Source organism: Petromyzon marinus, chromosome 35, assembly GCF_048934315.1.
Source record: "Petromyzon marinus isolate PM22_M1 ecotype Great Lakes invasive population chromosome 35, UKy_Petmar_22M1.pri1.0, whole genome shotgun sequence".
Taxonomy (NCBI): domain Eukaryota; kingdom Metazoa; phylum Chordata; class Hyperoartia; order Petromyzontiformes; family Petromyzontidae; genus Petromyzon; species Petromyzon marinus.
In genome coordinates, this window is record NC_133701.1 from 732,145 (window position 1) to 743,531 (window position 11,387).

At 45.8% G+C, this 11,387-nt stretch overlaps 1 protein-coding gene across 1 annotated transcript in view; it reads right to left on the reverse strand.

Moving 5' to 3' along the window:
* The window catches only part of HSDL2 (hydroxysteroid dehydrogenase like 2), a 54,394-nt gene extending 43,007 nt beyond the window's left edge, over window positions 1-11,387 (reverse strand). The window contains exons 1-3 of the mRNA XM_032965891.2: window positions 11,048-11,387; window positions 1,813-1,976; window positions 342-440 (exon numbers count right to left, since the gene is read on the reverse strand). Coding sequence (XP_032821782.1) covers window positions 342-440; window positions 1,813-1,976; window positions 11,048-11,064 — 280 coding nt within the window. The 5' untranslated portion in view covers window positions 11,065-11,387. The remainder of the gene's footprint in view (window positions 1-341; window positions 441-1,812; window positions 1,977-11,047) is intronic.

Genomic DNA, 11,387 nt, shown 5'->3' on the forward strand with positions numbered 1-11,387 from the left:
GCAGCACCGGTCTGCCACCAGCATTAAATCTGTCAGTAGGAGGCAATCTTGCAACGTGGCTTTTCCGAAATAATCAATTTTTTAGTAATCAACTAAATTTGGACACTTTGGAACATGACGCCAGCATACATGACCTACTCGCTTGAGAACAAAAACACAAGGCATTTAACGTCAACTGTGAAGCAGATGACGCGTACGATTACGATGAGGATAGCCGCAGTATTAACTCGGGCGACTGCTGGGCTCGAACTGTGAACCTCTGCGGCAAGCGGCCACCGCTTGCACGCATCGTCGCCCCGGAGTCTACACACAGAGCCTGCCGCCGGTGCAGGGGCGCATACCTCCAAACGTGTGCACGGCATTCTCCACGGCCGTAGCCACCTGCTGCTCGTCCCGCACGTCCACGATGCACGGCAGGGCCTTCCCTCCCGCCGCCTCAACTGGGGGGCAAACGCACAACGGCAGACGTCAACAGCAGAGTCGGCAACAGTTCTATTCTGGCGAATTAACGTGACGGCATTGTCTGCATTGGCTTCCATTGATCTTAAAGCCCTCTGACGTAAGCTCAATTTCCGAGTTCATTACATGATGAAACGTCTAAAAGTCTCAAGCCACCGGTGAGGAGGAGCGTTATTGATAAAAAATGTATAAATATACTGGCAAGTGTAAACAATGTCTCTGCGAATGTGACAATCTTGTTGGGTGGCGGAGGAATTCATAATAATAATTTTGGCAAAAAAACTCCTGCCACGTGGGCTAATCCGAAAACAAATATGGTTCAACAAGCAGAATTAATGTATGTATGTTGAACTTCTTTCGCACCGTACGTAGCCAACCGTGCTAACATTTGCCACCTCTAGTAGTACCAAATTCTGCTTTGGCACGTAGACGATGAAATGAGTTATGGAGCTATGATTACAATGTATCATAAAATTTGACTCTGATTATAGATTTGCATGCAGACACTGTATGGCTTGTAATGCTGTAATATCCATTGCATTTAACAGTCTTTGTTCCAACAAAAGTACACATTCGATCAATTTCGTGGTCTGAGCACGTACACAGATTTTAAAAATGTGAATCTCTGCAGGACACAACTCATGCCAACCATTTATGCGTGGAGACAAATTGCACATGGGGGTCACAGTGACTTGAAACGGTAGACAGCCTGTTCCCACTTCACATCCAATAATGTACAATGGTATAAACAGTGTGGTGCCACCCATTCGTGGGGACCACTGTAACGTTGCATAAGCAATGAGTAAGATTATCTACCAGCTTTAAAACTGGTAAGATGCGACTGGAGCATGACTACGGTTAGGAGCCATGAGAGCCGTTTCGCGCGACTCCTGGTGCTCAGCAGCAGGGGTGCTGCGTGTTCACACATTCTGCTCAGTCAATCAGTGCTCTGGACTCCCTGCCCCTCTTCAAGTCCAGACTCAAAACCTTCACAGTTTTGCCTCTCTCTTGCTCGACAAAATAAATATTCCCGCCGTTTCTGTACGGGGTCTTGCGATACGGTCAAATTCAGATGCCATACCCGAATCCAAATAGCATTGCATTGTACTCAATATCGTGCTTGACACTGAACAAAGCGTGCGACTAACTGATGAACGAGCCTGGTTCCGGTCCACTCCTGGCCTGTCACGGAGGCGAAATGAGAGATGTCACGAGCGGGGGACTGCTGGCGGTGCATTTGTGGCGGTGGTTCAGGGGCGCTGTTCTCAGGCCGCCACCGCCACCGGCCGGCACACTTTTCACCGGCTGTGAAAGCGGAGCAAAGGCTAAGCAGGCGTAGTGCCCGGTACTCACTCTCCTTGGCCGCCGTGTAGATTGTCCCGGGCAGAGTGGGGTGCGCCGTCGCCGTCTTGGCGGCGATGACGATGTTGGCGCCATCACGGGCGGCTTTCAGCGCGATCGCTTTGCCAATGCCGCGACTGGCTCCGGTGATGAACAACGTGCACCCCGCGAGCTTCCTGCAAACAGCAACACAGGTCCCCTCTATAACCTCCATACAGGGAGCTGCCACAGTGGTGTAACGGTTAGCACACTGGACTGGAATTCCAGAGGTCGCCTGTTCGACTCCATCTCCTGGCGTGGCAGTTGTAACAATGGGGCAAGTTTCTCCAATCCCCTGGCCTCTGTTCACGCAGCTGTATAAATGGGTGGTACACCCACATGTGTTCAAGCGACCAGTTGTGTGGGGTCAGGTAAAATCTAAGTATGCGTACCTCTTCCAAGATGGCTGGTCAGCACGGAACAGCAGAGCAAATACTCTTTAGAGATGTCTTATGCCAGCAGCGGAGTGAGCAAGCAATTGCATAGCTGCACCTTTGCCTCTTGTTGACCTCTCATTTGGTGTAATCAAACATGAAGGTGCTACAGTTTAGAGTCCGGATTCGATTCAAGAATCAATTATTTGGTGTGTCGTGTTTACGACTTTGTTTCTATTGTCCCTCATACTCTCTCGTCCCACATACCTGAGCACCTCATTTGCCCATTACTTGCGCATTAACAATTTCATTCATGTATCATGAGCATGATTTTATAATAATAGGGTTTTTCCCCTTTTTTCTGGCAACAAAATTGAAACATTTTTACAAGGAATCATGTGTGCATTAACCACAATACTTGTGGTCAAAATGCAAATAAAAAAACACTCTGATAATATATGTATTGTCCTCGAAACTGATTGGTCCACACCAGAGACGGCTTTATTTTGATTCTCGTCTTAATTGGTGCTAGACCAGAGGACGCCAAAAGGCGTACAGCTTAAAGACAATGCAGGATAAAATGTACTTTACTTGAATTTAGTAGGGGTGGGGGGTTCAATGTGGATATAAAAAAATAATTGGCATAAGCAAGGCAATGGGTTCTGAATTATGGTAAGGTCAGGATTATCCATCTAGACAGGTACAGACAGCACTCTGTGGACTCGGCTCTACAGGGGCCATGAGGCTTCCTGACCGCTTGCCACGATACACTGGCTTTCCAAGCATGAGTAGTACAAATAATTCTACATACTTAAACCAAAACTGCCCAGTTTTATATTCAAATAATTTGAGTAACTTGCCATTTAAAAAAAAAAGGAATTGCTTTAACTTCAATCGTCTCTACTGGTGGCATGCACTTTGATTAAATGTGGCAATGGCAAGGTGCAGCCCCACAATTGCCTTCCCACGCCATTACTGGCAGAATGGCATCCACAAGAGGGAGCTCAAGAGTGCTCCCTCTCGAGGGCCTTTGGCCTCCACTTCCGTGCCGGCCACGCGCAACCTGCCAATCAACGAACTGTGGTGTGTCCATATTTATACCACTGGGTGAATAGATGCGGGAGATTTAAGAAAACCACGCCATTATTTCAACCGCCGCGCTGGGAGATTTTTAGCTCAGAGATGGAAACCCGAGCACTCTACTTGGCTGAGCCAGGACATATCGTCTGCATATGTCAGTGCTCTCAGGCCTCCATCCAGTTTGGTCAGAGGGCAACCCTGCTCCTCCTCCACAACACAAGTCACAGTCTGCAGCTGTCCGCATTTGCAGTGTGGTCTGGATAGCCGCTGAATGACCTCGTCCAGTGAGAAAACGGTTCAACAGAGCCCTTGCATGGCAAGGCTGCACGGAGAAACATGGCTGATGGGTGGTTGGTTGCATTGATGAGAAAATTATGATAACAAAACAAGTGATCACTGCAATTATGTCCTCCTCCCAAACCCACTGCAATTTACATCTCAAATAAAAATAATCTAGGACTTGTATGAGTAATAGCAAGCTTCCAAACCAGTGCGTTAATGGAGCCTCCGAGGCTATAACCTTGATACTGTAATTATGGTACTCTACAAGGTATTCTGCTGTGATGTAATGGTTAGCGACCAGGACTTGCAATCCATGTCACCGGTGCGACCTCCCGGGACAACACAGCAGATCCTGTGTAGCGGGATAAATTGTGGGCACTCTCACCTCTTCCAAGCGTGGAAGAGTAGCTCTAGAATACCTCTAGAGAGAGTCTCTATCTAGTGCTGGTCCTTCCGCCAGCAGTGGCATGAGCATTACAGTGCAGGGCTGCACCTTCATTTGCATTGTACTAAGCTGCTGCCTTGCGCGAGGATCGGCGCTCACCCATCCCACGCGTCGCTGGTCCAACAACCCCATGCCCCCTGGCAGGAGCTCACCCCCGCACCCACTTCACCACCCCTCTACGCTATCACTGCTGGTGAGCAGCCTAAGGTCAGTTCTGTAATAGTTATTGTGGTGCTAATCTCGCCCTGAATCTGGCAAGCTGCATGGTAGATTTTGTAGCGGATCAGTGTCGGGGCTCCGTGGTTATCGCGAATACATGGGAAGTGGTGCCGATAGGCGCACACAAAACTCCCGGCGCTTGCAATAAGTAGCCCACGGCTGCCCGACAAAACTCAACACAGAACAGAGGGCTGTGATTCTACGCACCACTCGCAGCCTCATCTACTACCACCGTGAAACAAACAATGCGGTGACACTGCATTGGCAGTTGTGCACAAGGTCATGTTGCGGGCAATGGCCCTTCATAGCACGTACATTGGGCTGTTGAGAAGGATCATGAAATAATATAGTCGATGTTTCAGGCAATGCCCTTCTTCATTGCACATACAGCGTGCAAAGAAAAAAGGACATTGCCCAAAATGTTGCCTCATATTTTTCCTTTTAAGGTCAGTGTTGTTGAGGGATGTGTTGAGTCTTTTTACGATGACTGTGTGTTGTTTTAGTAACAGAATTATAGATCTGGCCAGTAAAAGTACTTTGAAAAATAAACAGTACCTAGTAAAGTTGACACTGCTGTAATATATTAACAAGGACACAAAGAAGTAGACTAATTCAGCCTTGAGTAATGGGCTTATTTTCAAATTAATCACCCAACACTATTTGCATAAGTACCTTAAATGCACTAAATCAAACAATAACCCACTGCATATCTAATTATCTGTTTCCCTACCTTGGGCAGTGTGCATTTCCTATGAAACTGCAGTGCAAATATTATGCAAGGATTTACATCACGTGACTACACAAAGAATGCACTTTTTGTGCATCAGGAATGAGCTTCTAGCAAAGGATTTATTTTTTATAAACACTGCTCGGTAAGGTTTTAAATACAACAAGGAATGGGGCAGTAAAAGCTTCGTTTCAGGAACTACAGGCTGCATCCCTGTTGACACCTTGTGCTCATTCTCAGTAAGAAATACAAGGTGGTGGTGATGATAGTGAGGTTTTCTTTTATATCAAGTACACTGTGAGATTTGTTTTACCAATCAAAATAAGTTTACAACTAACATAATTCTCGAAGGTCTATATATGTTATCCAGCTGGGTATTTCATGTTAGAAAGCATACTAATTGTATGCTGGTTAACGTACACCTGCACGTAAATTTCCATATCTGAATCCTCACCACTAATCTTACCATTATAAGTTGTATGACTTGCTTGAAAGGTTCACTGTGGTGTACTAATACTGGCAATTTGGTTGAAACTTCCCAGCAATAGATGTACAGTAGAACGCCTCTTATCCTGAACACCATTATCTGGGAATCATTATCCACAGGAGTTGTAAGGTCTGCAAAAACCCCTATTACCCATGGCCCTATTCACTACTATAATGAGCCAAGAATGTCTGTGTGTCCCGCGCGTGACGTCACTCCACGTCGGCCGGCCCCCCACATTAATAATCATGAAGAGGAGACGTCTTCCAAATGGACACCCCCCCCCACCATTAATATTAATTAGCGGGTGACGTCACTCCACATGAGGGTGCGAGGCGCCTCCTCCCCCCTCCTCAGCGTCAACTGACAACCCTCACTACAAAGGCAGAACCCTCACGTCACGCGATCTCCGTAACGCTGTTGAGACATCAAAGTAAAAAGGACGTCATGATGAACAAGGGATTATAACTTTGAAATGAAATAGGTCTGTGTCACCGCGGCCTTACAAATTACACACGAATGGATGCAATGAATATATCACATCGCGCTCTGCTTTTCGCTTGCAAGTTTCAGATTTACTGCAACACCCCCACTGTCCTTGGACGGGCAAAAGGCTAGTACTTCATATTATCCGCGGTTTTCACATCCTGCACTGTGGAACAGCATTCCTATTATATGCAGTTTTTGTGGAAAAGTGGAGCTGTGGAACAAATTAATCACATTTTTATCCACAAGTCATCCACAATTTGTTGAACATGGCGCTAAAACTAATTTCGACATTAAAAAAAACTCATTTTCGGCTAGAATTGGGTCACGCCATTAGTGAAAGGGTGTTTAAATTCCGATTCAAATGCTAATGAATTGGAATTTAATCATTCTTTTTGAGGAAGTTTCAGCCAGGTAGTCATGCCAATGCACACATACGAAGAGTGTTCAACCGCTTGGCAACTGCAAGAGCAGTGGAAAGCTTCCAGATCAGCCAATGGGGCCAGGGCAGATTAAAAAGTGTGCTGGAAGCGTCAGTCTCTCATGACATCTGAGAGTCAGTGAAAATATTGCACACAGATCACAAACACGGACTTTTATATTCAGCAAGATTTCTTTCAACTATGCTGGATTAAATCCACAATTTTTACTTATCAATCACTAAAGACCTGTAACAGGTCTAAGGACACAGAGAGAGAGATGTGCTACATGACTGGTGAACTCCAATCAGCAGTAAAGGCAAAATTAACAGCACAAACAAGATAAAGACATGAATACATGTAATATGTGCCAACTAAATCTAACTATAAACCGTGAAAGTAGAAATTAGGTAGTCGGTCAAAACTGAAATGAAAAATCCAGTGAAAATGCTAAAATTAATAAAAGACATGTGTTTGCGTATGCAGCCAAGCTTGTCTTCACCATCATGTAACGTTTTACTCTGGTGCTACCTCCTCCAGGTAACAATGGCCATGCCGAGTGTGCATTGGTAACACATTTAATAGTTTGGGGAGATGGCTGCCACACGCTCAAATTCTGAGATTAAACTCGCGTGAGGGCCCTCGCTCAGTGTGGCACAATGTAAACATTCCCTGTACTCCATTCTTCACTAAGCATATCCAACCCACCTCCTTCATAGAAATCGGACTCATTTTTTTCCCCCTGTAATGTCTTTCTAATGTTATGAGTAATTACGGCTTTTGGGTGGCAGGGTGGAAATAGTGGTAACACTTGTGCCTCACAACAAGAAGGACCTGGGTTTGTTTCCTGACATAGGCGCATATCTACGTGGAGTTTGTACGTTCTCCCTCCCTGCTCTGCACGGGGTTCCCTGGTTCCCTCCAATAGCTAAAAGCATGTCTTGGTGTTGGACACACTCTAAACAGTTTAATATGCACTTAATAGTTTAAAATACACCAACAAACAAAAACGTAGATTATGCTTGGATTAATGAATGCAGATACAATTAAAACCACCCCCCTTCTCTAAAAGAATAAAAACTGGAATGAGAGCCACAATTGCACCTATGAGAGCTAAACATAGAAACACACGAGCCCAATCCTGCACAGAGGTCAGCGGAAACGCCGGGCGACGGGACACGTATGACTTTGCACACAATGTCAAGAGCGTGCAGCGCCACAAGATCACCAGACGCCTCGTCACATCGCAGCTTTTCACTCCTCATCAAAATGTGTTTTTTTTTACCCTGCACAGAGAGGTGTCTATCTGCAGCAGAATCATTGTAATTGACAACCATTCCATTCGTCCATGGCCACTGCTGTCCACAAGGGGTGTATTAGTTGTGCAACGATGTACCTCCCTTCAGCGATTCAACGAACTGTCGCGATTTAGGGATAGACAGAATTGATCCTTGACCAGGATGCAAACTCAAACCCTTCCAATTGTGAGTTCAGCGTGATAATCACAGCGTTGGTCTCTTTACGAAGCCCGAATTTCCTCTTCGAGCGATTTTTCCCTATCCATATTTACCCATCTGACGCGGCCAAACATTTAAACCACAATGGAATACGATGATGTTGATTTTGATTAACTAGATATATTTAACATAGATCATTTATGTATTGAAAAAAGACCAAAACATAAATGTGGGCAAATCTTAGTTGATCAACCACATAAGACTATTGTGTTGTTTAACAGGTCAAGTATTATTATAGTTAAAATTTAGTGGAAATTTTTCAGTCTCTAGTTGAATTTGACCAATGAATCTAAACTGCTAGCCTATGTAGATTTAAAGCTTTCGTGACTGCTAGGATCCATACTCTTTGGTTCTATTGGGTAAAGTCACGTAGGTGAAAATAAAATAACAAAAAAATAACAAAAAATCACGACGTTTCGGCCACAACACAAGTGGCCTTCATCAGGTGAAGGGACGAGACTGTTTGGAGGACAGCGCTGTGGCCGAAACGTCGTGATTTTTTGTTACTTTTTTGTTATTTTATTTACACCTACGTGACTTTACCCAATAGAACCAAAGAGTATGCTAGCCTATGGTTATTCTATGGGTATTTCGGTAAAGCCACGTAGATACCAAAATAGTAAAAATATCACGTTTTGATCGCAACACAAGCAATCGTCTCTCACCTGAAGACGATTGCTTGTGTTGCGATCGAAACGTCATGATATTTTTTTTATCATTTTTCTATCTACGTGGCTTTACCGAAAGACCCATAGAATATGTATTCCTGCAGTCATGAAAGCTTTAAGTCAAGATTTAGCCTATGATTGTTAATGCACTATCAGTGTAAAAATTTTCGTTTTCAGATTGATTATTGAGTTAAAATATCATGGTATCAACAATTGTTGATCAGATGAGCATGTAAGAAGGTTCAAACAGCTGGGCACATTCCGGTATGTTTGGTCATTGTGGCAGCCATTACAATGCACCAGTGAAAGGGATCATTTGTAATTTCGTGGTTTACTCTAATACCCGCCATTCACCACTAAGTGACGGTGACGACACCTCGGCGCCTGTGCCAGGCCAGGTGCACTTTCAGGCCATGTGAAGTGCCGAAGGCTCGCTGACAGGTCTCGGGACAGACCCAGGAGCCATGGGTTGGCTGCCTGAGATGATTGGTAGATACACCAGCTGTAAACCCTACTGTGCCAACTTGTTATATTTTCGCTGCCCGGCACTACGCTCGTTGTTGAAAGCGTCGCTCCCCTGCCCTCCGTTGATGCTGGAGGGCGACTACCTCCAACTGCCCAGTAGCGTCCTTCACGAGCCTCCTCTATAGAGGCCGATCTTGATACCACTGTTACCAGTCGTCGGCAAGTCCACTCAGCTCCACATCCTCTCGTACCGCATCAGTCCGTCTCTTCTCCAGCCCATATCATGCCCATTTAGCACCCTCTATGCAGCCAAACAGAAGCTGCTTGGGCATGCGGTGGCTGGGCATGTGAGCTACATGACCCAGACAATGCAGCATTTCCTGCCGGAGGAGCTCACTGATGGGAATGTGTCCAGACCTTTCATAGATTTGTGAGCTTCTCACACAATCCAGCCTGGTTAAACCCAGGATGGATCGTAAGCATGCCAGCCTGAATGTTTCTTACCGGTGCAGATGTTCTATTAGTGGGGTCCACGTACCACAAGCATAGAAAAGGAAGGGCATGACTATGGCCAAAGAGATTCGAAGCTTCGTGTGGTGCGACAGACCAGGTAGCTGCCACACAGCATTGCGCAGCCGATGAAAAGATAATGCCGCTCTACTGATTCGGAGTGAGACCTCTTACTGTCAAACCGGAGCTGGTCATAAGCATACTGCCCAGGTATGGGAAACTCTCCACTCTCTCCACAACTGCTCCATCACCAAGACACACACACAAGGCTGGGACCTTTAATCCTTATTGTTAAACATTGTTACATGCGGCAAACAGATCATGTTTATCGTGTGTGATAACTGAATATGCAAAAAATTAACAACCGTATACTAGCCCAGCACTACTTGCAGGTATTAAGATACATTTAATTTTGTTTGCCCTGGTGAGACTTTAAGAGACCAGGAAAGCCTCATTTGCAAGAGTAATCCTGATCACATCTTCAGGGCAACATAGCTCACCACAACAGGTTTTACCACATGGCCTTGGCGTGGGTGGAATTGGCAATATTTATTTTATTCAGGAATGGTCCACATTGAGCCATAAAAATCATGTGTGACACAACAACAACACGGATAACAGGGGTCCTGACTGAAAAAAGTGTTCACATCACCAGTCTAGTAAACGCATATCTTTACTCACAGACCTTTCACCCACATCATCACTTATAAGAGGTATATTCTACGATTCTATGCATGCATTTAGAGCCATAATAGAGCCATACTTGCAACGTAACAGTGATCACAGGGACTGTGACCGAATTTTTACAATAAACTACATAAATAACATGTAACACCAAATCCTAGAGCCATAGCTTGCTTGACCCTGATCCTCACAAGAATAAATATTCCCACAATGCAATGTGTCCGCAACATCGTATAACTTGACTTGGAATAAGTTTATTTAGTAATGCATATTTGTTTTATTGATGGGGGGTATGTATGTTCCCCGAAAGATATAAGCTAACTATTCATACGCCTATTTAAAAACTGGTTTCAGAACACATAAAAAAACCGCATTCGAATCAGGCCCCATTGTGTAAAGTTTAATCACCAACTCTCATCCACTCTATCGCTCTCTTATCGCCTCTCTTTATACCGTCAAAAGTGCCGCTGCCCAAGACGTCGCACATTCTATTTTACTCTTTTAAGGCACTGTCACTGACGAATTTGTCGAGCGGTTGTTGGTTGTGCATCACTGCCAATGCAATATCACCAACTTATTTGATAGAGGTTGAAGTTTGAGAGACGTAGAGATTTAGGGGCACAGACCCGTAACTCTAGATACAGACTATAGACAGGACAGAGCTGGCTGCTGTCGAAGTGCGAGACAAGCGCCGCACGACTATCAGCAGATGTTCAACACAGCCGATGGTGTTAGAAAGACACAGATTGGACTACTACACCAGCTGATGGCAGACAGGAGACAGGAGGAGGAGACGCAATGGTCCACACGCATACACAGCCCGCGGACGAGAGGGCACCGCCACTCACCTTGTGTTGGGCAACATTCCGCAGGAGTGGAGGAGTAAGGACTCTGAGCCTCAAGAGACGCACGCACACACTCCCCTATGTGGGTCAAAGGGCGAGGGGGGCTCTATGTGTCACCGCCGGCACCGCGAGACGCGCTGAGGTGGCTACGACCGAGCGGCTGGCTGTGAGTGAGCTCGGCGCTCCTCGTGCAGCAAACTGCAGGCGGTGCAGGCGGTGCAGGCGGCGTCTCACTGCGGTAGCCGTCCCCGTGTCTCGACGAGACCCGCGCACTGTGCACACGTGCAGCTGAGGGACACGCACTGTAGGACGCGCCGTGCGTGGTGACGTCGCCGCAGCACCG